We start from the raw sequence: 27,568 nt of genomic DNA, 5'->3' as shown, positions 1-27,568 counted from the left end.
TGTTAGCGATAAATAACCCAATGTCACACAATGGTATTTTAAGTTTTTGTTTTTTATAAAGGTAGTATATAACTTAAAGGCCCCCATTCAGAATGTATTTGGTTCCTAATTTTATGTCATTTGGAGGAAGCATTATAAGCTTTAGCTACAATCCATAAGCATTATGTGAACAAAAATGTAGCCCCACCATCCAAATTAACCTGAAATGTGTTTCACAGATGGTTTATTACAATAATTAACACCTATTTTTACAGTCAATGATTAACACTAGATGGCAGGTAAACCCCATTTTGTAATGTTTGCATCAATGATGCCTATGATTTACAGTCTATACTTATGGTATAGTTCCATCCTCATACTACTTTTCAAACATGTAAGATTTAATTTGTGTTCATGATAATTTATTCATTAAGTTTGTGTTTAGGTGTATGTATATTGTTCATTTCATCATTGTTATTTTGTTTTTTATTTTATTATATTTACTTGTTTACATATTCAAAATACAATATAATATATATATATATAAATTATATTGTTTTATTATATATATATATACACAACATTTAACAATATTCAGCCTAATAAACTAACATTAAATTGATCCTGTGTATTATAAATAATGTAATTAGCCTTTTAACAAATACAGTACTTCAGTTCTTAATTACAAAGTTTATTATGTAATGTGTCATTACACCAGGTTACCCACAATATTCTTTCTCAGACCAAGCATGGCCCTATACCAACTTCAGCATTCAGCTATGTCTGTCAATAGGCATAGGACAGGGAGAGAACAGTGCAATCCATTATGAGTCTCATTCTACTCTGGCTTTCTGGCTGAGCATGGGTGGCTTGTAGGTCTGGAGGTGCTTGGGTTGCTCAGAGATGGAACTGGTGCTTGAGAGTCTCTTTCAATCTGGCTGGACTGATGTAAATGCTGCCTGGAAGGGGACTGTAATGACTGGGTAGAGACTGGCATTTGCACGGCGCTGAGATCCAGAATGTGATCTGCGGAAACAGTGCAAGAACTGGGTGTTGAGTTTGTATCTGTACTGCAATTACATTTTAATATAATTAATATATTTTAATCATGGAGCTGGAGTCCATGTTTTATACTTTTTGGATGTGTCAATTTTGAGAGAAATCTTTAATTTCAGACTGTTGATTGTGTTGTGTTTTTAGCACCATGGTTAGAGAGAACCGGCTAGAGCAGTATCGGCTGGTCAGTCTGTGACTTTGGTCCAGACTAAATTATCTCAACAATTACTGGATGGATTGCCATGAAATTGCAAGTGGTCTTTTGTGTTAAGTGCTAATGAGCAATTGTTATGCTAAACCCAGATAGTGAACATGGTAAACATAACCAGTTAAACATAAGCTAGAAAACATTGTTATTGTGAACAGGTTAGCTTGCTAATGCTAATGTAGCTTGTACAGAGACACTATCGTGGCCGTGGCCGTGGCCCTTTGTCTTTTTTCCACAAAAATATCAAAAAGTGTAAAACAAAAAACCATCATGTCCTTTATTTACCAATTCGCAAAGTGGTCTGATCCAGTATGTTGAGGTAAGGGAGGTATATGTTGTTGGGTCCAGGAGGAGAGAAAGACATTTTCCCATTATCCAACACTACACTCTCACCAAAAACACACAGCTGAAAGAATGGAGAAAGAGCACTTAAGGTTTGCTTACTTTATGAATACTGACTAGTACAAGTATATCTGTGTGTGTGTGTGTGTGTGTGTGTGTGTGTGTGTGTGTGTGTGTGTGTGTGTGTGTGTGTGTGTGTGTGTGTGTGTGTGTGTGCATATGTTTGTGTACCTGCTTTTTCAGTAGTTTCTGGGTCAGTTTTAGAAGTGTGGGGCTCTGTACTCCTCTTAGGTCGCTGAGCAGCAAAGTGGCCCGAGCCAGAGTCACACTGGACCCTGGTGGCACGCATGTCCGTCCTGACAGCAGGGTCACTGCTTCCTACTCACATGCATTCAGAGACAGAACACAGCAGCACTCTGATTACTTTTAATAATTACACTTTCTACCATATCATATATATCATATCATATAATTGAAGGTCATAATAACTTTGGGTAAAACTCTTGAGAACTCACAACAATGAGGCACTCTGTAATCCAAATGGCCTTAATCTTATTAGTGGTTAGTACTCTGCGTAGTCACAGCTGTCAATCACAGCTATCATAAAGCCTCCTCTGTTGTTTTTCTTGCTAATCATCTTTCCTTGAAAAACAACATTTGTCCCTGAAGGACAGAATCAGCAGTGCTAGATAAACCATCTGTGGAATTGTCATTTGTCACAGATCATTTAGGGAAACCCATACTCAGAAAATAGCAGTAGATTTCATATTCAGAACAACAAGGCACTCAGTGAACCAAGTTGCTGTGATCGTATAGTGGTTAGTACTCTGCGTTGTGGCTGCAGCAACCCTGGTTAGAATCAGTTGTCACTGCAGCAATGTTAAGCTGCTTTTATGTTGTTGCTCTAAATTAATCTATCCTCTCCTTGATTTTACATAGTTTGAAACTGGACAGATTATGCTAAAAGTCCTGCACGCAGCCCCATATTTACCAACTACACCACCAGTAATGGTGTCTAAAAAGAACTTGTCAACAAAGACCACGACTGTTTGCATGCAATGGAGTGAGAAACAATGTGCTCCCAACAAATAGATCATGTTGGGCTAGTGGCGCATTTTTAGCTATTAAATCACTTGTCCCACATTTTCAATATTCCTCCTACTCAAAGTAACTTTACATCTGTAAAGAGTTAAACGATGAGTAAATAGCCTTTCAACATGTGTTAAAAGGAGTCTGAACCCTTCAGTTTCAGCATCTTTTGCTATTCAATCACTTGTTCCGCATTTCCAATATTCCTCCTAAACTCTCTAAGTACGTAAGAGTTAGATGTAGAGATATCAGGAGGGATTTCTTCTATACGTCCCTAGCATAACCCATATCCTCAAACTCCAGGAAATGGAGGGAACTTGTTTGGAAGAATTTAATTCCCTTTTTCACCACACCTCACATTAAAAATAAACAACTCTGTATCCAACAGCAGTGTACTCAGCAGTGCACATGAATGCTAATCATTCCCACATTTTCTAGTCATGTGAAAATATTACTATGTTTTGGGAGTATACATTTTTAGGCTTTAGGGACCGTTCGGTATTTATGGAATGGACCACCGGAGGAAAATAGGGGAGGGTCATGTCTTTTTATTCTTTGCTGAGGGGAGGGTCATCCAACATTTTTCAGTCCAGAGGGGGGGGTCACCCAACTTTTGTATTCATGAAACAGCAACATTTCAAAGTGGCTTGTTTGGTGCATAGTTATCCATGTAGCTTGCTACCAGATGGGTCTGACCCATGGATGTATTAAGAGTTTGCTGGGGGGCAGGGGGAGCTGCCCCCTGGTGGCTGAAACGGATAATTGCATTGTTTAAAAAATGAGTGGAATAATTACGTCTGACATGATCAGATATTTTATAAATATCTTAAATAACACAAAACGACTAAATGGTGGTAGGTAATACATCTGATTTCATATACTGCTTTAGTAAAAAAAAGTATTTCCTGGCTGACGATGGCAGCAGCAGGACGTAAAAAACAAAAATGACTGTTGCTAGTCTGGACATCTTACCGTGCCAAGGTTGCAATAAAGGTTTCCTAAATGCCACATTTGATGTCAGCTTACTAATTAATTGCGGGTTTTGTGTAGATTTGGACTTTTATACATTTATTCCACTTTGTTTAAACGGTGAAGTGGATGAAGCCTAGTGACGAGTCCATAGCAACCAGTTTGTGTGTTGAATGTTACCCAGAGTGCCTTGCTGAATGGTCTCAATATTTTATTGTTTTATTTCAAGTGAATACTAGTTTACTAGAGGAGTAACTTAGTATTTGAAGTAATGCAGTAATGCAGGAAGTGTGCATTTAGTTTCCATACTTATTGTGTTTCCACAACAATGTTAGTGAGTAAATCTACTGAAATGGCCACCACACCATAACAGAGGAGTGGGATGCGTCAGATGAGAATGCAGAGGTTTAGTCACATATGTCATGGCTGTTAAAAAACAATGGGAATCTGTATATTTGCCAAGTGCAAACCAGTACAGATACATTGCTGGGGGAGGGTCATGCCTTTTTTCCAAATTGTTTTGGAGGGTCATAAAAATCTTTTTACTGGTGAGGGGAGGGTCATGTCTTTTTTGGCTAAAGGTCCCAAAACTCCTCCAGTGGCCCCTTACATAAATAACGAACAGTCCCTTAGAGAAATTTTAGGTTATGAATTTTCTAAGGATATCAGAAGAAGTTGTGCTACTAGTTGCCTGAAAAAAACTGGCAACCACAAACTGGTATAATAAGGAACCTCCCAGATGGTCATAGGGATACCGTATATGTGATGTATAAACTGAACTTTGTAAACTGTGTTACTGCAAACAATGAGGACGCTGTCATACCTGGAACCAGATAAATCCAAGGACAATATGGACAAATTCAGAAGTAAAAAGTACTTGTTTGTTTGTTTAAAAAGTGACAAAAAAGGTGTCTGGGTGTGTGTTGGTACCTGCAGCATTGCCATGCTGTCATCAATCTTGCCTCTCTGTGCTTCCAATTCCGCACCTTCGACCATCAAAAGGGCTTGAATATCGAGGTCTCGCCATCGTGCACATTCATCAAGACCGTCCTGTAACGCCCGAGCTGCCTCCTCATAGAAGTTCTTACCTTGAAAATACAATCCCCCCCACAAGTTTCCATGCGTACACGTACACACACACACACACACACACACACACACACACACACACACACACACACACACACACACACACACACACACACACACACACACACACACTCAATATTCAACATTCTATCACTGACCTACGGTATATGCAGCTAATGAAGTCTACAGATTATTTTTCATTAGTTAACTGTTGGAAGGTGCTGCAAATACTTTCTATAAAAATAAAATACTTTTTATATTTTCTAATACTTTCTAAATCTTCTGGTTACACGTTATAGACCAAGCACTGTTATGTTAAACAATAAACAGAAACAAAGTAAAGTAGTCCTCCATGTTTTTGTCAAGTTTACATTCAGTACTAGTTAGCATAGGAGGAAAAATCATAATTTGTTTTGACAAATTTGTAATCCTTTTATTTCCTAATATTATTCCAGCTGTTTTAGCCTACAACACACCACTCAGAAAAAAATAAATAAAGAGCAGCACAACACATGATCGGACCTGGGAAAAGGGCAGCAGTGCCAGGGATGTGTGCAGCCAGGCTGCGGACCAGAGCCAGGCGGCAACGCAGCCACAGAGAAACTCCAATTCTCTCACTGGCCTCAACTGCTCTGGGACAGTCTCCATCCAGGGGGGTTGACACACTGCAATCTTCAGTACCCTGTAGACAGTATATTACACATATAAACACATGCCTATACACACACCATCAATTAAACCCCATTCTACTGCCCCATTGTGGTTATGTGCATATTTTACAAGTAAATGAAAAAAGTGACTTTATCACATTTCAGCTGCTAACACACTCAGAGGTACCACTTTAATGTTGTTATCAGTAGTTTAGTTGCAGATGCTACTTTTGGTTGTAATGTTGTCATGTTGGTTGTGTAATGCTGTTTACAAAACAGTACACAGACAGGGATTTCATATGCTTGAGTTTTGTTTAAAAAAATCTACTTATTTGATTATGCAATATTTTATTTAATATATTTAATATAATGCATTTATATAAACATGCTACCCGTACACTTCCAATCCTGGCATGTGGGATCTCAGACGCAGGTTTCTGAGACCCAGGTATGATTCCTCTCACGATTACAGGAGACGTCTGCAGAAGCACCAAGGATGAAATCGCCATCTCAGAACTGAAGGAGGAAGTTAAGGGGGTTAGGATAGTCAGGAAATACAAACATGCTGGTAAACAAGCATGTAAATAAACACACAGCACACATGTATAAGAAGAGAGGGAGGAGGCACGCACACACACACACACACACACACACACACACACACACACACACACACACACACACACACACACACCAAAAAGACAATCCCTACGTAACACCGTCGTACCTAAGTGCAGCATGTCCTTGCTGCAAGTATAGGTTGGCCTTTAGAAGATTGGACTCTATTGCCAGTTCCAGGTTTTCCATTTCGCTACAGGACTGAGATGTGAGCTGCTGCGGAATGGAGTGCAACAAGGAAGATGCTCCTTCTAGCAAAAGGAACTTCAACAGAGGAGATGACAGATAAGAGCAAGGTGACACAAACAAGTTAGAAAAAAAGTTGCTTCAATATTTAGGGTAAGGTGCAAAGAATAAATAACTCAATTTACAGTTAGTGGCAAACCCCTGAAGTAAAGATCAGTTAAAACATCCCCAAGAAGTCTTACCTTAATCCTTTCTGGAGTAAGCTTTTCCTCCTTGGTATCAAGGGTCAGCACTTTTGGCTCTCCTGTATTTAGACAGGAGCCCTCATTGTCCAGTATGTCCTGTTCCACGGGATTTGAGTTCACCGAACAACTTGTTATGCTGGCACAAGCTTCTCCTTCAACAGCATCTGAAAGACATTCCCACTGTAGGCATAACAAGCTATTTGATCCACAGTGACTCTTTTAGAATTAAATCAAATTAGTTGTATTTAAAGTGAATGTGAACACGTACACAAATACGACAAACATTAAAATGATAAAATAACATGGAATGGGGTTATTCTTACAGGTCAGTGTATATGCAGATACATTCTTGCAATATAGTGACAGATTCTCATTTAGCCCTACAAGACTAGGTGGTTACTCATATCCAGAAATTGTAAAATGACCTTTAACTGTTAGACCAACTAAATAACCAATCTGGTAGATAAATTGGTTACATTTTTCAAAGTAGCGAGGCATGTTTATCTTAAAAAGACACAGAGACCTCTTAGAAACTGGATATCTGGAGAACACAAAAAGGACATGTTCCTATGTGAATTAAATATATATCAGTTTGATACTCATTTAGTTTAATGCAATCCAATGAGTTATGTCACATGATAAATAACAGAGAAATAAAGAAGAAAGTAATCTTGATACAGACCTGGCACAGGAGGGCCATGTACAGTGGTACTGAGTGCCAGGACTAGTTGAATACGAGCAAGGTTGAATCGGAGGCACAATGTGGATCCATACAGCGTGCTGACATCTGGAGCAAAGTCACAGTTCACAAGTTCCTCCAAAGCCTAACCGCAAACCACAACCACGCAAACTACATTAACTACGGTATATGTATTTGACATATATAATACTGAAACAGTACAGTAGCACAGAGACAAATAACAGGTCAATATTGCATTTTTTGCCTACTGCTGGAAGGGTGCGTGTGTGTGTGTGTGTGTGTGTGTGTGTGTGTGTGTGTGTGTGTGTGTGTGTGTGTGTGTGTGTGTGTGTGTGTGTGTGTGTGTGTGTGTGTGTGTTCGTGTCAGTATATTCATATGAGTATGTTTGGCTGATTTGGACTATTGTTTTCAAATGAGTCAGGAAGACCAAATGGCAGGGGGTTGGGTTTGGAATGAGGTGATTCTGTTATATTCTATTAAAAAAAGAAAATTGCACCTGTCTAAACTGTTGGTGGTATGGTTATTCCTTTTAAGAATAGTTTATGTGACAATTGTTCCACCAAATACAATGTGAGATTTTATTGTACATCTAAATTGGAATACTTGACAGAATTACACTAATGAAATGCCCCCAGATCTTCAGAAATCTAAAGAAATCCTATATAGATAGTACCTCAGAATTGTCCAGGAGAGACTTGTTGCTGTAGAACATCTTCACAGGCTGCACAATAAGCACAATTTATAGTATTTATTCAAATGTTGGCATATATAAACAAACAACATAACAATACCTTCAATATTGTGCAGAGGCAGCAGTAGAACAAATATTTAATTTGTTCCAAAAATACTGTATTCTGTGTTAAAATTAGGAACACATGGCAGGTGGCAGACAAACAACCCATGTCTTCACATATTCCATGAAAGATTCAGATTTACAGTATTATAAACACAAGGTCAACATTGTAACTAAAAGTATACATAAAATATGTCAACAATAGAGAGATGCAACACAACCAAAATGACCAGTTTACACAGGCTAAGAGAGAAAAATGCAAAGAGGTAACATAGGTGTGTTTTTACTTGGAGATTGTCTTTGGCAATGTAGTGTCCATGAGGCAGAAAGACCCCTGTTCCTTGTGTGAGCTGAACTGCCTCCTTTACAGCTTCAGTGAACAGACACAGTTCAGTAAGGGCACGTATCTGCAGAAGACACCAACACAGACTGAAAACTCCACTAGAACTACGGCAGGAAAAACATTTACATGTACGTGTAGAAGACACAAATGCTGACCTTAAGTATTTTGCCCTCAACAGTGCGTTTGAAATCTCTGCAAACAGTCCCTACAAAATGTAGGTAAAGGGCTAGTATGGGCAGTAGCTGAAATTACAACCACAATTTAAGTTAATTATTTATCTTGAGCATTGCGTTTCAAAATGAGGACAGAAAGACAATTTGTGTACTGTATGTGTACCGTGACGTAGTAGCCTGTGGTGAAAAGCCAGTGGCAGACAAAGTTAAGGCTGGTTACAGTGGTGCTGAGGTGAACCCTGTGGGGTTCCGAGAAAAGGTCGACTCCAGGGAGCAGTTCATCTCCAATGTTGTGATAGGCGTACTGGAGATCGGCCTGGGGCTGAGCCAGGGAGCAACACAGCACACACTAGGGAAGTGGGCCAGACGCACACACACAACCATGTCAAAATGAATGCACACAAACACCACAATAAAACTTGTCATGAGAGCAAAAGCCTCTCCTTTCTCCTCAATTTTGCATTTTGCAACTAAAGTAAAAACCATGTTTATGAGGAGAGAAATTAACATCCCCTGGACGTTTTTACCTTAAAGAGGTGTGCAGACATGAGACAGCACTTGGTCCGCTGGCTGATATCAGACGTTACGATATACCTGTAGATCAAAACACATCCCTCAGGAGCAGGTAGATTTTAAAGAGGTATGCTTGCAACACACGCAAAAACATCAAATCAATGATGAACCTCATTAAACCTACTGTGCAATTTTAGCAGTGAGCCCAGCAGCCTGTAGACATCCCCAAATGCCAGCCTGTTTCAGGGTTTGTTGCAGGGAGCCACCCCCGAAAAACACGTCATCCCATTTCTCTACAGCACCTGAGCTCTGTAAGGCACAATCTACAGCTTTACTCCAGTATGAGAGGGCTGCCCTGGATATAAAACACAGGGAGGAATGAAATTATTATGAGAATGTAAGGAAAAACAGAAAAGCTTGACTTACAGACTTTTGCTGTATAATTGCAGGTAAAAGCAATATAATAAAAGGATGTTAACTTGCTCACACACACACACACACACACACACACACACACACACACACACACACACACACACACACACACACACACACACACACACACACACACACACACACCCAACCAACCAACCAACCAACCAACCAACCAACCAACCAACCAACCAACCAACCAACCAACCAACCAACCAACCAACAGATTCTAACCGTGTGTTTCCATTGTAGAACTGTAGGTTTCCCATTTCATGCAGTGCCAAAATTCTGAGGGAGTCATGGTTGTTGGCCTGGAGATACTCTGAAGAAAAGTTGTATGGAGATGGGGAGATAAGAAAGAGCTTTATAACCCTGACAGCCTGGCACATACTTTATCCAGATATTCCATGCTTTTAGCTTGTCATGTAGTCTGCTGGTACTCTCTATAACACTTCTAACTCAGTGTCCCACCTATTGACCACGTGTTAATACATGCCTTCATTATGCAAAGTGTGCCATAGACGTCTGTATTTTTAGGTATTTTGTGCTCTTACTAATGGAGATGGAGTATGCAGCGCTGACAGTCGAAATGTGGTCAGGGCTGATAGGGAGGCTGTAGAGAGCATCTGGAGTACTGTAGTCCTCCTCGGTCAGGTCGCAAGGTTGGATGTTAGGTGTAGGCATAACTAAGGGACTGAAATCAACCAGGCTTGCAGAATGGCTAAGACTTCTGCTCTGACAGTGCTGTGACTGTGCCGCAAAGCCTGGAGAGAGACACGAGTAGTGTCAACCGTGAGGGTCAAACAGTTGTTGTGTGAGTGAGTGAGTAAGTGAGTGTGTGCGTGTGTGTGTGTGTGTGTGTGTGTGTGTGTCTGTGTGTATGTGTGTGTGTGTGTGTGTGTGTCTCCAATCAATCAATCAGCGCTGAACTCACAGGGCTTTGTGTATGCAAGAAGTAGCAGCAGTAATGAGTGACTATGCTGGAAGACCTGAAGACAATGTGGTCTTCTCTGAAGAGCTTGACGATAAAAGCTCAGTGTGTCTTCTACATCCAGAGGAACGCACACAAGAGACATGGAGTGCTGTATCTCTGCAGCTTAGACACAGAACATATATGCATAACAATGTTATACATGCAAACACAGTACACACTTTCTACTTTCTGCTCTATGTAACATTTTGGTAATTTTGCACAATTCACACCCTAGTATGTCATCGTTCCACCATTTCTATGTTATTAGGGGTCCAAGTCCGAGGGGGCTGGGAACTGCGTTTGCAAGGCAACATCATTTACAACTGCCTACAAACAATGTTTGTGTGATTGAAATATTTTGACATGACATGACATGAGGCTGGCTGTTCAGACCTTTAAGGTCAACTGCTCCTCGAGGAGTGGAGTTTGTGAGTGCTGCTTTTTTGTGAATGGGCGGTTGCTGTGCAGGTTGAGGGGTCCACCCAATGAGCAGCTGGGAGCCTGCGTAACTCCTGTAAGTTACCTGAAATATAGAAAAGAAAGCAGCACATATATACAATGCATAAGTGTACACAAAAGAGGTCAATAATTTAAACACATGAATATGTTTCTAGATTCTATGGGGTTGAAAGCTGTTCAAGCTCTTAAGACATTATCATCATATTTCATACATAGCCAAAAACTCTAAGAAAAGCCTTAAAATAATTTGGGTATTAATAAGGTAATACAATATCCCACAGTATTTGTTAAAAAGTATTTGTTTTATTGGCTTGATTTTCCTTTTTGGGACTTTTTTGACTACAGTGTCCTACAATGCTTGAATATGTTTCTGTGTAGGTACGTGATACCTCCTTGCCAGTGGCCTTCTGTGTCTTGACATGGTGTGGTTGAGGGACCGCAGGTCCTCTAAAAGAACCAATCCTTTCAAGCAGCCTCCTCTGAGCATGGACTAGTAGAGGAGTTATGATCAACGTATAACGCTCCCTGGGATAGTCATACAGATGCACGCGCGTGCACACACACACACACACACACACACACACACACACACACACACACACAACCATGAGCATGTACTCTGAGATAAGTGATTCTTTCATCCAGATTTGCAAAAAAATATGGCAAAAAAAGTGTGACATTCAACTTAATATGTTTATTAAAGGCACAATGCGTAGGATTTTCATAAAATAAACTATGTACAGTATATTCTCATGATAAATAATCCCTCTCAATCATCACATGACTTATGATCAGAAGTGTGGTGCGGTTTCTGTATCTGGAGGGACCCTGCCCTCTGCCTGTATTTTCTTATTCTGCTGTGTTCGGGACATTTCTGAGCATCAATCTCTATAAAACCGTAGCGACCAGGTGCCAGATCGTAAACTTGCATCCAAGAAGAAGCTACTAAAATGGAGGACACAGCGCCGAACAGGGGCGAAACACCAAGTGGACAAAGTTTGTTCCAAAACGAGAATGAATCTGGAGTTGGCTCTCACCAACTGGTGAGCACCGTAACCCTTGTTGAGCCAGGGAGGACTTTGAATGTTTTGTTTAAAAACCGCAACCGACAAATCCTACTCATTCTGCCTTAGGGTAATTTCGTTTTGGTTTTGAACCTGGACCCTATTTTCCCATGCATTGGTGTCTAATGTGAACAAAAAGTTTTGAAATTGGTCCAGTATTGAGTGAAAACGCTGTAACCGACAGCTGCCAACTGGGCAACTGCAACTGCAATGTAATCATATAGGGCAAATGTCACTAAAAGGACTGTAGGGATCCTTTTCATAATGTTGTTGGACACTTAGAATAATAATGTGAGCATGTCAGTGGCAAAACAAGTACTTTTTAGGGACGTAAATTGAAGGTGCACAATTGCTCATTAATGTTACATTGTAGCTTGTTTCGCAGTGGTCTTGCTTAGTACTGGACCAATTTCAAAGATTGTTGTTCAGTCAGTCACTTAGACACAAAAACATAGGGTTAAAAAAATCCAGGTTGAAAACACAAAAACAAAGTTACCCTTTAAAAGGTTACTCGTAGGATTTCTGTATAGTATACTATAGTGAGTGTGTGCTGTGTTTTCATGGTCCTAAAAGTCTTAAAATGTAAAAGCTCCACTCAAATTCCCTTTAATGTTAGGGACCCGTCCCTAATCTTTACTCATCACTGTCTCTCTTGAATGTTGCTATACAAAACTATTTATTATTAAATGTTAGCTGCACTTGTAGATTTATGATTGCAATATAGTCTGTGCTTTGCAGAAAGAAAATGGCCTTACTCACCGTGTGTATGAGTTGAAAACTAGGGCAAAGTGGGCCAGTCTCTCCCATTTGCCACTGTCATGGAGACACTCCAGAGTGTGCAACACCAGGGTACGGACCCAACGCAGGTCCACCTGGGTGCTGTTATCCAGTGGGGCTTTGAAGTGGAGACTGGACTCTAGTTCCTCCTCAGTCAAGTCGCTGTCATACAAACTCCACAGCTAGTAGGGACAAAGATGACGATGAGAGATAAAGATGAAAGTCACAAAGGACTTTGTAGCTGTAATGTGTTTTTGCTCAGATGAAAAGATGCAGACTGTAGTGACAATAGCTATCATTGAAAACCTATAGATTTCATTACACCTTTCCTTGTTTTTCATACTTTATAAAAAGGATAATTATGTGAGTGAGTTTTTTTAGACAAGCAGCTATGAGTGTGTCTATCGGTATAGCACTTGCCCCGAGTCTGTTCAGCATGTCCATGATTAGGTCAGTAGCCAGCACCAGTAGTGGGGTGAAGGTGGTGTGCAGCTGGTCTGCTGTGATCGGGGAGGGAGGTTTAAGCTGAGCAGCTCTCTGTACTAGAACACTGATTCTGCAACTCTGGTCCCACACAGTCTGACACACACACTGAAGAGTGGTCCAGTGGCTGCCACGATGGGCCAACACCTGGAAAATATTAAAAATAGATATATAAAATACAATACCTAGATTTACACTGTATCGTCACATGAAATGTCAGCATTTCTGTACTTGTGTGTGAGTGTATGTCCATGTATGTGTGCAGTACCATGGCCCTTCGGAGATGTAAAGCAGCTTTGTTAAGTGAGTCCAGCAGCATCGCAGCAGTGTGTCTGTGTGTCTCAAGCTGCTGTTTCACAATTTGAGAGGAGTCCTCTCCCTCCTCACAACTCTCCTCTGTGACAGAGTCATCCACTTTGACTGCAGGAAGAAAAAAGTGATGAAACACAGACCAGGTGACTTTTTCTTCTAATTTTTCCAGAGTGTTCCCCACCCTCATTTTTGCTCCTCTTTCGGTGTGCAGCCACATACTCCCTAAGACCAGAGTGAGAAGAGTCTCTCTCAGAGACAGCCTCATATTTAGAAGACTGCTGTGGCTGTGAGTTCTTCCGCACTAGGACACCAGAGTAGGCCAGAGAGAAACACAAGGGATTTAACTGCCTGTAACTGAAACAAAGTACATACAGAACATAAATATTATAGTCATACACACACACACACACACACACACACACACACACACACACACACACACACACACACACACACACACACACACACACACACACACACACACACACACACACACACACACAAATATGTATGCAATATTATTAGATTTAGACTAAATGTCTCCCAGAAATGATGCAATGCTGCTCAGGGCCAATTAGAAACAGTATGGCCCCACCCCTTGGGCTAGTTAATGTAACTGATGTAACTGATCAATAGTAAACACAGAAAAGGTGAAGTAAGGGAGCTGGGGTCTTGTGAGTTAACCTGTGCTGCAGGGCTCCTCCATGTAGCTGGTCCAGCCCCTGGTAAAGCAGCGCTAGATGGGCTTGAGCCATGCTGTAGTTGAGGTGAGACTTCCACACTCTCTCCTCACAGCACATGTTCCTCAGCTGAAGCTGCTTCTTGTGGCGTTGCACCACAGACGACATTATGGTTAGCAGGTTCTCCACAACCTGCATTTCCCTACACATACATGGATAGAAGTCCAGTGCACATGTGGTTATGTGGACCCACACATATAATTACGCACAAACAGATGAACACAACACACATATACATACTGTACCTGTTAGTTCTCACTCTCTGAAGCATGCTGGGGGGCATTTTATGCTTTAGTTTCTTTCTTGTATCATCATGTGAAGGTGTGTTCTTGTTCTTCTACATAAAGCAACACAAAATATTTGGGGTTAGGGTACATCCCTAATGTACTGTACTTACGTATAGTTGTGATGGGTGTCTACGGTATACATAAGGCACTACAATTAGGAGCAATCCACAAGGAATTTGTTGAACATATGGCTACACAGTAGGTTGGAGCTACTTTACAATATCAGAAACTAAAAAAACTAATATACAGTATCTCTTAAAACAGTTTTACATCAGTAAGAAAATCTTAATGTGGATTCCTATAGCTCATTACACTTGGCACGATCAGACTCAAATGATGCCAGAGGGGCATCATCTGCAAACAGGCGAGATGCCACCTCAGCTGCTTGGAAGATCATTGCCAATAAATGGTGATGCAAAACAATCTTTGTATAGCACAGATGTTCAGGATATTGTATGTCCTTGTGTATCTACATGCATGTGGTTAGTATTTGTGTATATATTATTCTTACCTGTGGTGTTTCATTTCCTTTTGGAGCCTGAGCACTACTTCTTCTTTTACTCTGACGGTTTCCCTCCAAACATTTTGTGGACAGTCCCATCACCTCATCACGCCTGACAAAGAGAGAACCATTCACATACTGTCAAGCTTTTATCAGCTAGGCAAAACAGCTACTATCTGTAATACACTGCAGTATGAACCATACGTAAGTGGCTCGACAGTAATGCATTGTTTGATGTTTTGACTATAAAAGTATTTATTTGAGTTTGAAAGGATACGATTATGAAATTAAAGCTGAAATCTTTTATTTTACCATTTCTTTTTTAAATCAGCAAAGAGGTGAATAGTCAAAGCACACCTGGAAAGAAATTCAAACATGCTTTGTCCCCACTTTAACGCAAGGTCTGGGTGGCCTTCTTCCATGGTTCTCTGGACAAGTAGTGCCGCAAACTCAATGAAATATACCTTGCGTCTGTGCTTCATCACTATAAAAACACACAAACACAAGTGTCAATGATAAAGACTAATTATTCATTGAAAAATGATGTGTGTGCCACTCACCATCTTGATAGGCATCCTTTAAAGTGCTGTTGGAGATCAGATCATACATTATGGTAGGATCCTCACAGCCAGTCAGTGGGCGTGCAGTCTCTACAGAAAAAAACAATTGTATACAACGTGGAGTTTAGGAGAAAATACTATTTGGATCTATGTGTAAGTGCAATATCATCTATTATGCTTGACAAAGTATATTAATCAACAATCACAAAGTTAACCAGCTGAGAGACTCAAACAAAAATGTAATGAAATATTTTAAATTCTAGTTTTAGTCTTAGTCTAGTGTTTTTTTAATTTATTTTCTTACTGTCAACTTTCATCAAGTGTGTAATATTTTGTTGCCAAAATGTTAAAATAAAAGCTGTATTAATAAAATGAGAGAAAGTGTGTGTGTGTGTTTCTGTGTGTTACCATTGTCTGCAGTGAGAGCTGCTTCAGATGTGATTCTTTTCTTGTTCTTCCAATGCAGTGCCTTCAGCTGAAGGCTCATCTTTATTTCATCCTTGATTGCAGCATGATCTGTCTTAGACTACACACACACACACACACACACACACACACACACACACACACACACACACACGCACACACACACACACACGCACACACACACACACACACACACTAGAACAGTGAGGCAAAATATTCTTCATTTGGTGTATATTTGAAATTATTTAATATTAAAACATCAGTAAAAATATGGCAGTCTTTTGTAAAAATCTGAAAATACATTGGGTAATCATATTTTTCATTTCATGATCTTAAGTCACTTACAAAAGTGAGGCTAAATTATAACATAAATCTACACTTGTTTCTTACACCCACAGCTTTATTGGCAAGTCTACTGATCTGGAGCTGGGCATCATAGACCTCTTGGAGCAGGCTGCGACCACAGTCCATCATTACAGAAGCCATCTGATGCTCCCTGAGGACTCGTAATGCCTGGTCAGGAAGGATGAAGGATGAATGAATTGTAAGTCACTGTGGATGAGTGGTAACAATCACCACAAAATAAGTATATATATGGTACAAACATACATACCTACTATGTTCTATAAAAGATGGTAGTTAAATTACAATAAAATTGAAAAAAAAAATGTATTGACTTGTATTGAAGTCATTTTGGCACTGAATTATTTTAAATGTGACATTACTACAAATCTTGAAAAAGTAGGTACGTTGCTCCACAATAAAGGCAAGTTAAGAGTTAATGCTAAGTTTTAGCATGCAACTCAAATACACGTTTTCAAGAGCACTGATACTTGTATCGTGTGCATGCAGATAAACTGTTTAAACGGTACATAAACACAGGCAGACACACCTTGGACAGGTAGTAGGTGATGCAGGCTATCATGTGCATTAATGACTCTGAGGTGTTTCCAGTCCATTTTTGTTTGAGGAGACCTGAATTCTCCTCCAAAACTATCAAGCATTTTTTTAGCACCTGCACATCAGAACACAGGCATAGTAACCATACACACAGTTATGAATTGTTTACAGTTTGTATTATTTTACATTGTTAACAAAGTAAAGTTGTGGCTTGTAAGACAAAATATTAAAACTTAAATGGATGAGGTATTGCATACCTGTACAACAGGGTCGCAAAAGATCTGATGGAAGATTAGAGGTGACAGGAGGCCATAACATGTAACTACAACTTGCACGGCAGCGCTACCGTCATTCAACCACATTGCCAGGTCCATGGCCACCAGCATTCGCTCACACTCTGCCAGTCTGGCTTCCTGCATTCAAACACGTGCACATATCATTTATTTATGTTTAATTTATATAATTAATCTGTGTTAATACAAGCAAAAAAGGGACATAAACTCTGCTAATAATGATAACTATCCAACACACTGTTTATGACAGTCAATCCATGTGGAAAATACATAATCACCGTACATACACACCTCTCTATCCAGATCAATTTTTTACCTGTTCCCAGATAAATGGTCCATTGTCACTGAACGAGTCACAATAGAGCGATCCCTGCTGAATGTTGATCTCTGTCTCAATGAAGATGGAAGAGAGGAGCAACTGACACAGGTGAGGAGAGGAGCGTTGCAGGGTCTGGATATGTAGCCTTCAGCAAAGCGAATGGGGATAGAGCAAAAAGAGATTTGCAAAAAGCAAAGAAATACAGACTCCTTGACTTGAACTGTGTGGATGTGTTTCCCTCCTCACCCTGTGATAGTGAGTCTTTCCTGTGTGCTGTGGGACCTGGGGTCGGGGTAGGTATAGTGGATCCACAGTTCTCTGCAGGCTCTCTTTGCTACTGCATACTGCTCTGTTTGAAATGCCACCTAAGGAAGGAGTCAAAAATGCTACAACCATAACCCTGCTTCATCTGTGACTCTGTGGGGAACAGTTTTAACGTGGGCCATGGGCCAAAATCCCAACAATGAGCAACAGCAGTGTGAGTCAGTATTAATCATTATAAAGCCTAAAGGCTCTCCATCTCCCCCTACACCCAAATAAGGCAACGTGTACATATGTGTGAGGGTGAAAGTGTTGGACCAAATTCTGCTGCTATTCTTCCTCAGGGGTTTTCTATCGCCAGGAAAAGCACCTGGACCCAGCAAGTGATGAGAGTGGTGAGGTGACAAACTAGTACCAAGTGTCTAGTGTACTAGTTTTCACTTGTGTGCAGTGTACCTGTGCCAAGTGAGCCCACGTGGAGAGCAGTGGTATCGGCAACGATGCCAGCAGTGGGAATGTTGACCCTCCTATGGTGTTGCCCAGTAGCTTGCCCTGGCTGTTGTAGGCTGCTACAGCAAACAAATACTTCTGGTTGGGCTCCAGCCCCTCCACCCTCAGCACGCACTCATCAGATACTGCTGGTACCTGGAAACATACAAAGTCAGACCTAATATTATGGGCACACACCAGATCATACAAGTTGGTGAAAATGTATTCCACTAGACCTGACACTCTTCTGTGACAGAGATAAATTGTACCATATATCCAGTTCCTGGCAGGCTGCAGTCTCCAAGGCGGACTTTCCGGTTAATGCCCTCAGCTGCACGGCCGCAAAGCTGGTACCAGCACACCTGGAAAGAAACACGAAAAAAAAAACAAAGAAAGATAAAAAAAAAAAAAGTATAGAAGTTGTGTAGAATTATTTGCTACTTGTTAGAATAGTAAATTAAAATCTTACTTGTCCCTCTAAGTTATAAGGTGCTGGGGCAAAGGTTAAGGAGTGGTCAGTGCGTGAGAGCAGGATGGGGGGAGGTGGAGGGTTTTCTTCTTTCACCTTCATCCCTTTATCTTTGTTTTCAGCTGGAGTCTTAGGGGTGGTGGAGATATACAGTCTTCTCTCTTCCACCCCTGCTTTCTCTATCAAGGTGGAGGCCTCCTGGCAAGAGCACACGTACAAACCAGTTGTATTATGTACACTTCATGAAAGGTCACCTAAATTACCATTAGTCATCAGTACAAATGGCTACATCTGAGTCCTTTTACCTATACAGTATGTACAGAAATTAAATATGCCATTGAGGCCTCTAAAAGTTAAAAAGTAAAAGGTTTAAATTCCAACAATTGACAATACTAGCTGGCCTCACTGTTTATTATGGCTTAAGAAACAAAATAGTATGTATTAGTTAAGACCATGTTATATTACTGTGGTGCATGTGAAAATATCCCATTTTTACACAGTTGACTGTGTCTAAGAAAGTGTGAATGTTTGTGGATGTGTAACCTCTAGCAGACTCTTGGTTTTGTTGCTGTTATTTGGCCCCATGTTGTTGTACGCCATCCAGGCTTTCTGGATCAGGAAAAGAGCTTTGGACACCTTGTTCTTGTTGATCCGATCCAACAGTTCAGACTCCGCAACTAGACACAACCAAAAAGGTCCCAGGACAAACCACTATACATAGACCCATTATTTATGTCTACAGTTACACATGATTTATTGGCAGACATTTAATTTTTAAATCAATATTATTTGGGAATAATTATCATTAACCATTAATTACTGGCAAAGATTTCAACTTCTGTTACCAAATCAGCAAGCGCTGGGTTAGGATATGCCATCATTTTTATCAATGTAAAATTGAGTACAAACTCAAAATCACCTGTGAGTAAAATTGTCAGTGTGGCAGTGAGTCTGACCTGCATTCAGCTGCAGTAACTTGAGGGAAGCCCTGTGGTGGATGATGTCTAGCTCCAGATGAAGGTCTGTGGCCAACAGGAACACACGTGTAGACTGAGTGTGTGGAAAGGCTTTACTATCTGGTTCTGCCTTAGATTCCTCTGCATCTTTTTCCCTCTCACTTATTTCATCTTCTTCATTTCCCTCTTCTGATGATGTCAGAGAAGACATGGAGGGAGTCGATGGAGGGAAGAGACTAAATTTCTATCCAAATAAGAGGAAAACAGGTTTTAGTAACACTAACCCACAGCATTTTCTCAATCTACACTTTTTTTTTTTTACATGGTCCTATCTTACAATACAATGTTGAGATCCTAACTTAAGGCAACACTTGGCTAAGAAAGGTGTAAAATGAATAATTCTCAGACTGTGTGTTGCACAGGTTGACTTCCGACCTGAATGAAGGCAGAGTCAGTGATTGCTGAGTAATCTTGGGGCAGCAGTGTAGCTACACCCTTTGCCAGAGCTTCAAGACCTCTCTCCACCACTTCACACACCTTCTGAAGCAGCTCTGTTCTTGATTTCTGCAAGCACACAAACACACATTGGATGATGCATTTTTTGTGCAATATTTCTGAAAAACTGAGACAGAAAACAGCACATTGGAGTGATATGTGTGATTTGTTTTGTCATCACATGCTTACACTTTATATAATAATAAATAATTGTTATATACAGAACTATCATTTGACGCCATGCATAGACAGTCAATCTATTCACATACCTCAAGAAGAGAGAAATAGCGTGGTTTCACACCCTCATAGTCTGCTTCAAGAGCTCCTAGACATAAGACATGAGAATAATAATATTGTCCGACTATGTGAACATGACATGGGTGTGGCTGAGTGACCAATCAAATACCACAGTGATAAAATGACACAAGATGACGTACAAAAGATGCATGATTTCAGCTGTCCTACTGACTGAAACACGGCAAATGGTAGAACTAGAACTCACCTGGATATTGATTACTGCGTTCAGCTGTACTTTCTAGCAGTATGGCCAATGTGTGGATCATTTCTGCTGTCATTATGCAGTCAACAGTTGCCAGGTCACAGGCAAAGGCCACCTCATACAGCATAGACAGACACCACAGCCACTGCAAACATGTTACATACACATAAATGCATGAAAAGAAATAAGTAGGACATTTACATTAAACACACTGTAAACACTTTAGGCAAATATAGGTTAATGTATGTGTTTTATTGTGTCTAAATTAATGTTACAGTTTAAGATCAGTCCTAAACTCCCAAAAAGAAATCTATGCTGTGTAGAGGATTAAAGTAGCGATTTTATACTTTTCTCCTATCACCCTGACAGTCAACAGTTCCAATAATGCTTACCTTTTTAAATACATACCTTGTCATAATTATCTACCTTCTCAAGGTAGTGTGTAAACTCTACGTTATGCAGCTGATCCCTCTGGATACCCAGCTTCACTTTACCCCACAGAAATAACACAACATCCAAAACCAGATCTCCATCTGGCTGCACCTCCTACACAAACACACATACATACAGTATTAGTGTTGGGAGTAATGCGTTACAAAAGTAATGCAATAACAGTAATGTATTGCTTTTTGCTGTAACCCAGTAATAAACGCATTACTAATAAAGGTTCAATAATAATATACCCATTACATTCTCAGTATCGCACGTTACAACGCATTTTAACCCCAAATGACGTGATTTTCACCAACACCGCGAAACATTTCGGCACCAGAGAAAAAAAATCTGTGTGTAAAAAAGTAACGTTATTTCCTGCTGCTGGAATTCAATGGTTGAGATGACTGCAGGGACTGATTCTACATTTGCGACATGGACATACTCCCATTATTTTAAGAAGTTATTACACTGCGTTGAAGCGAGGTGCTGTCCCGTCACTGTTCCCGTGGTCAGAGCCAGAACCAGAGACGGTACGGACAACATCCGTGTCCCAACAGGTAACGGAACGTCAGCGCGGACAGCAGTGTGTCCGAGCAACTGACAGATATACATGTCGGGATGTATTAGCATTAGATTTTATTAGCGGTGGTAAGTAACTATACCGTGCTTCCATACAATTGTAAGGTAGCCTACTTTTAATTGAGTATTTCCATTTTCTCGTGTACGTTTTACTTCACTATTTATTTTATATCTTAAATTAAATTATTATGTATTCAATTGGATCCCCTGGTGAAATTCATAAGCTACCTGCCAAGTCATACTGCTGCGGTTATTTTGGTAAAAGTACCTTAAAAGTAAAGCAAAATTAGTGTAAAGCATTACAATTCAGAATGACAGTAACTAGCAATCTATAATATATTACATTTTGGAAGTAACTTGCTCAACACTATACAGTATATAGACACTAAAAATGAACTCTACCTCTAAGTGTAATCCTAGTCCCTGGCATACCAACCCCAGCACAAACACACACATAGCATAGACACTTACAGGAGCAGAGCCACAAACAGACTTGTGCAGGGTGTCTACCAGGCCAATGAACTCATCACTCATTGAGAATGAAGACTTGTGTCTGTCTGTTGGAATCATCAAACAACATAACCACATTATAATTCAGAGATAACTGAAATCAGTATTCGATATTTGTGATCAAGTAACTGAGGCCAAATGTTGAACACGTTATTAGTACCTAATCTGAATGCTAGGTTATGAACATTAAATCTTAAAGTGTGTCAGCTAATATTTGACAGGAAGTAACATGGTTAAGATACTCCACACACAGTAACACAGTGAAATAATCAACACAAGGAATAAAGGAAAAGAAGCAGGTTGTTCGAGGATCAATGTAGTCTAGGCAACAGCGATGAATGGCTTATAAGAATCCTTTGTGGACAGTTTCTATTAAACCATTTATCTACATAAAGTTTTAGAGGTTTAGATTATCTAAGCCAGTCCATAAATGGCACAATTTTACATTTGCTACCATCAACTATGTTGTCCTCTCTAGGATGGCTCCTCTGGGAAGACAGCAGACTGTTGAAACTGTCAAGTAAAGCAAGCTCCAGCTCTGCCCTCCTGAATGACTGACCTTCCACACCCTGACACACAGAGAGACACTCAAGATCATTTAGAGACACAGAACACATTAAACTCAAATTGGAAACACAAGAATACAAGAAATGGAGTGTGTTCCCCTTTTGTGAATAATGAGATGCTTGTGTGCTACTCACAGACAAAATCTGCAGCATTTCTCTGGCAAGTTCAGTGAAAGCATCTGGCTGCTTGTACTGAAACAACATCTTAATAAACCTCATCGCAGACATGATGGGCACTTTTTTTTCTCCTAGCAACACAAGACATCACATTACTTGACATGATTTCCAAAGCACTGCACAAAACAAACACCTTGCAACATGTGATGAAGTGCTGTACATGTTGATTGTAATGTGAGATAAAAGGACAAAAAAAACAGCGACTAACCTGTAATGGCTAAATCCATTAGCGTGGATGTTGGTGTCAGTGCACTAAGACTCACAAGAGACTTACTAGTAGTTGTGACGCCTTCACAAACAGGAACATAAAAGCACATCATTCAATACACAAAGTGAGCATTCCTCACCTTAAACACCCAAGTAAAATGTAAGCATTCTAAACCTTTTGCAGCACCTGTAGGTTTCCTTTTAATCGTGCACTTACTGTGATCACTGCAGAGTGTTTTTTCTGTTGTGTGTTTCTTTTACTAACCAGATAATATACTGACGCCAGCAGACAGGAGTTCTAGGATGATCTCCTGCAGCTCTGGATCATCTGGCATCCTCGTCTGCAGCGGGCGTCTGGTGCTGTCCCAAAGTGCTTCCAAGATGCCCAAGAACTGCGCTGCACTGCTGTCAAACAGGCCCATTAGCATGCGCTCTGTTGTAGTACGAGGCCACGGCACCTACAGTAGATACAGGCAGGTATACAAGGACACTTAAAGATGATATTTAACACTGAATATGATCATATGGCAGTAAAGTGGATCTTATTACATTGGGTATGTCCTTCAAGGTGCTTTTGGTTTTGATTCTGAAAATGGGTTTGTGTCTCCTTCTGGCCTCAAACACTGCACGCTTGAAAATCATGGCAGCCAGCTAGGAAAAAAAGAGATGTGAATCGCCATTTCTTTGATAAACTAAAGAAGAGCACGTCAACATTGTAAACGCAAAACAACAAACTGTTAACATGGACATAGAAAGTCACAAGAAACTTCCTACATCTTAAGAGGGAAACAATCTGTATGCGTCTGTATTCATACACACAGTGGTGGCTGAGATGTGTGAATGATCTCTACTCTCTAATATGTTATCACAGTCACAGTATTAAGAGCATATTCCGTTAAGAGGAGTCTCCTGCCTTGATAGAGGCTTCTTTGTAAGCTCTCTGAGTCTCTCTGGTGGCAGGAACTTCATTCTGCTCCTCCAGCTTTGCTAGCTCATTGATTTTTCCAAGGGCTCTCCTGGCAAATTCCTGAAAGCATTTCAAGACACACAAACAACCCACAGATGGGCAATAGAACTTTCAGAATAATTAAAAAAATAATTGTATGTACCTTTTCTACATGATTTTAATATGTAGATTAAATTTCGTTAAATAATAACTTATTATATCAGCCTTTGAATAATCTGTTAATATTGTGTGCTTGTAGGTGTCTGGTTGCAGATGATGTGTGTCTTCCACCTCAGCCTGCACAGCAGCCTGGTTGTTATAGTAACAGTGGCAGACAGCACAGTAGAGGGTGACAAGCCATGGCAAACACTTAGCAGTCATCAGAGGAATGGACAGCTCTAAACTGATGCTTGCCCACAGAAGGTACTCCAGTGCCTGGACAGGATCATAAATGGTGGTATAAAGGATCATAACACACACAATTATAGCTACATTATAGTTCACACAAATTTCTGGTTATCATCACATTATTTTCTTTAGGTAAAAGTACCACTGAGTTTTAGAAGTCGCATTGCAACACACCAGAGGGAGGTTAAGGACACGAACCAATGTGCAGAAGAGAGTGAATCACTAAAAACTCAAATAATTAGCACAAAAAAAACAAAACAAAAACACCATGTTAAAACTGACTTTAACCACATTAACCAGTTAGTTAGGGTTTTCCAGATCTCCCAAGGCCTCATTATCAAACATTAGTACCATGTCCGTCACACACAATTTTTCACCCTCATCCATTTTACCACTCCATTTAGAGTGTATCAGCCATGGCAAAAACACTCTTTTGAAAAAGCTATTTGGAAGACTAATCAGTTGCCAAGTTGCAACAAGAAATACAGTAGTACAAGTCCCATCTATCATCTAGCTATCTCTTAGTACCTCTGCACTATAATTCATGGTCATCAGGTAACGGCAGATGGTGTAGATGTGTAATGAACCTGGAAAAGATTAGAAAGAAAAAGAGAAAGATGTTAGTTCTACAGTAAAATATCAAATACAGTAGAATCTCGTAATGTCTCACTTCATTTTAAATTCTCCTCTTGTCCTGCCTCAGACTTTGACAACTCAATTTGTTCTTCCAAAATGTTTTGTCAGACAAAAAGCAAATACTGGACAAAACTATATTAGTTGAATTATTATACCATTATATATTTGCCAGCATAGGTGCTCATGTTGCTGAAATGCCTGCATCATGATCCTGATGAAGTTCAGCAAATGCAGAAGTTTACAGAGTCCCTTCTGGCTGAGGATGCTGTGCCTTTTCTCTTGCTCAAAGATACACAGGGCACAGCCCTGCATTGCTCGGATCTACAAACACACACACACACACACACACACACACACACACACACACACACACACACACACACACACACACACACACACACACACACACATTATGCAACTTATATACTGTAGATATATCAGAGTTCAGGAACAAACACCTTTAAAATATCAATGACCTTTCTCCACATGAAAAAAAAACTTCTGAGAAATGTAACAACAAAGTACAACAAGCATAGCATGCTTTTCACTTCAGACTATGGATAGTCAAATATATTACACAGCAACTCACTGCACACAAGCTTACATATAACAGTGTACCTTCATGGTAAACGTATCTTGGTCTGTGTCAAACCCTTCAGGGAAGAAGCAAGCCATGAAGTGGTCCACATCTGTGATGTCAGTTATTTTCACTGAGTTGAACTGCAGCAGGTGGAGACTGTAGCCCTGCCAAAGAGCGAGCTCGTACAACTACAAATGAAGAGGAGAGGAAGGAAAGGTGTAATGGCAAATGTAAAAATGTGTTGTGCAGAAGAAACCTGGGCCAATTGCCGCAGTCAGTTTTGGAGGAGTAAAAAAATAAATTGGCTAATGGGACCAACACATAACAGTAACAGTTAGGGCAATGAGGAATTCTGAGGAGTGAAAAGAGGCAAGGAGTGTCAGACACATTAAGGTACAAGTTTATGTAGAATAAACAAGGCAAATTGTGTAGGCCCAACAACCAATGAAACAATTTAACTTTGCTATCCCAGAGAGTGCTTAGATTTATCACATTATGACACAAATTACCATGGGTTATGAACCTAAATCATTTGGCGTCACCTTAAAGCTGTGATATTGTTGGGGTTGTTGGGCAAAAAAATCCATAATAATCTTTTAACATATTGTAATTCAAGTAGTCTGAGTGAAAACTAGACTTCTGCATCTCCTCTTGGCTCTGTATTCAGGTTTCATAAAATCTTGCCATCATGGGATACTTTGGTCATCACAGGTCATTTCAGACAAAGAGCGTTCCTATTGGCTGTTCTGCCTATTGGCTGTTCTGCGCATGACATGACACGAAAAAGGGGGGAGAGGGAGAGCTGCAGGAAGAGGTCTCACTCTTCTTCAAATGCTGGTGTTTATTTGCATTCTACCCACTGCAGCTTTATTTTGACTGATAAGTAAATAAGCATACTATGCACAGCATCCAACACTGACCAGAGTCCAGTGACCCTGATTATGTTTTCTGATTGTGAAGCTAGAATTTAATTAGTTTTTGATGGAATGCAACTGGTAAAGCAATAAACTACACCTGTGGAAACAAGATATTAGCAGCAGCAAGGCTACTGCGAATTACCTTAATCCCAAAGAGAAAATCTGCAATCTGCAACATGCGCTCCTGATACAACTTCGAAGGCAGTCGATGTTTGTACTTTTTCCAGATCTCCACCAGGATTTTAATCCTTAAGAATAAAAATCAAATTAAAAACAGGCTAATGTTAAATTTGATATGTAACCAGACTGACGGACAACACTAAAATGTAAGAATATAAAATAAATATACTCCCCTGTTCCATAGGATGTTTATATATCAGACCTCGATCACTGTTTTAATCTACTCCACTGATAATAATTCAGAAAACCAAATTTCAAAATGCTGCTACTGCTCCTAATAGAAAGGTGGAGTTGGATGACATTTCTGAGGCCCTGTACAATTATTGTACTAAAATGGAGACCCACAGCAATTAGCTAGCGTAACGCACCTGCAGTCAAAAAGAAGCCTGTCCTGACTGGTGACTAACGTTACACATCCTGACCTAAACAAATTATTTATTAGTTAACGTTAGCTAGTTAAATATAACTAACGTTAACTTAGCAAACGTCAAAACATTTTTCTTCTGGCGTAACGTTACAGCTGCCATTGGTGTAACTATCCTAACTGTTTCACTGACTTCAAAGTTTAACTTTAGTTTTGCGGAGAGTAAACAGCATTAAGCTAACGCTACGCTGGTTCTTAATATCTCACCCTTTAGCATAAGAGCCGTTGTCTTGGCTGGTCGAAGAAGCGACTCGTTTCATCAGTGTTATAAACGAGTTAATGTCTCGTTCAAAGGCTAAAACAACTGGGTTTCTTTTATCAAGTTCCCCGTAATATGAAGCCGGTAAGTCCAT

At 40.1% G+C, this 27,568-nt stretch overlaps 1 protein-coding gene across 1 annotated transcript; it reads right to left on the bottom strand.

Annotated features, from left to right (window-relative positions):
* Window positions 1-689: 689 nt before the first annotated feature.
* On the bottom strand, window positions 690-27,568 carry cfap54 (cilia and flagella associated 54). The gene is made up of 57 exons (XM_078265889.1): window positions 27,423-27,568; window positions 26,754-26,859; window positions 25,733-25,882; window positions 25,270-25,435; window positions 25,007-25,065; window positions 24,362-24,505; window positions 24,038-24,151; window positions 23,674-23,775; window positions 23,390-23,582; window positions 23,126-23,206; window positions 22,876-22,988; window positions 22,629-22,743; window positions 22,136-22,221; window positions 21,059-21,196; window positions 20,654-20,795; window positions 20,421-20,476; window positions 20,092-20,220; window positions 19,657-19,900; window positions 19,244-19,377; window positions 18,701-18,898; window positions 18,501-18,593; window positions 18,199-18,387; window positions 17,728-17,846; window positions 17,479-17,626; window positions 17,127-17,282; window positions 16,862-16,984; window positions 16,360-16,482; window positions 15,952-16,069; window positions 15,544-15,633; window positions 15,341-15,467; window positions 14,993-15,095; window positions 14,440-14,531; window positions 14,139-14,336; window positions 13,636-13,808; window positions 13,411-13,562; window positions 13,080-13,289; window positions 12,642-12,841; window positions 11,208-11,343; window positions 10,753-10,882; window positions 10,321-10,482; window positions 9,941-10,150; window positions 9,621-9,708; window positions 9,139-9,309; window positions 8,969-9,035; window positions 8,605-8,790; window positions 8,424-8,510; window positions 8,213-8,332; window positions 7,806-7,853; window positions 7,114-7,255; window positions 6,429-6,595; window positions 6,110-6,264; window positions 5,772-5,898; window positions 5,255-5,414; window positions 4,574-4,731; window positions 1,817-1,963; window positions 1,529-1,649; window positions 690-1,005 (listed from the first exon to the last, which is right to left on the bottom strand). The coding sequence occupies exons 1-57, from the start codon at window positions 27,566-27,568 to the stop codon at window positions 818-820; spliced, it is 7,800 nt and encodes a 2,599-aa protein (XP_078122015.1). The 3' UTR covers window positions 690-817.

Source organism: Sander vitreus, chromosome 13 (assembly GCF_031162955.1).
Source record: "Sander vitreus isolate 19-12246 chromosome 13, sanVit1, whole genome shotgun sequence".
NCBI lineage: Eukaryota > Metazoa > Chordata > Actinopteri > Perciformes > Percidae > Sander > Sander vitreus.
The sequence above is the reverse complement of the archived record's forward strand: the minus strand, read 5'-3'. Positions and strand labels throughout refer to the sequence as shown.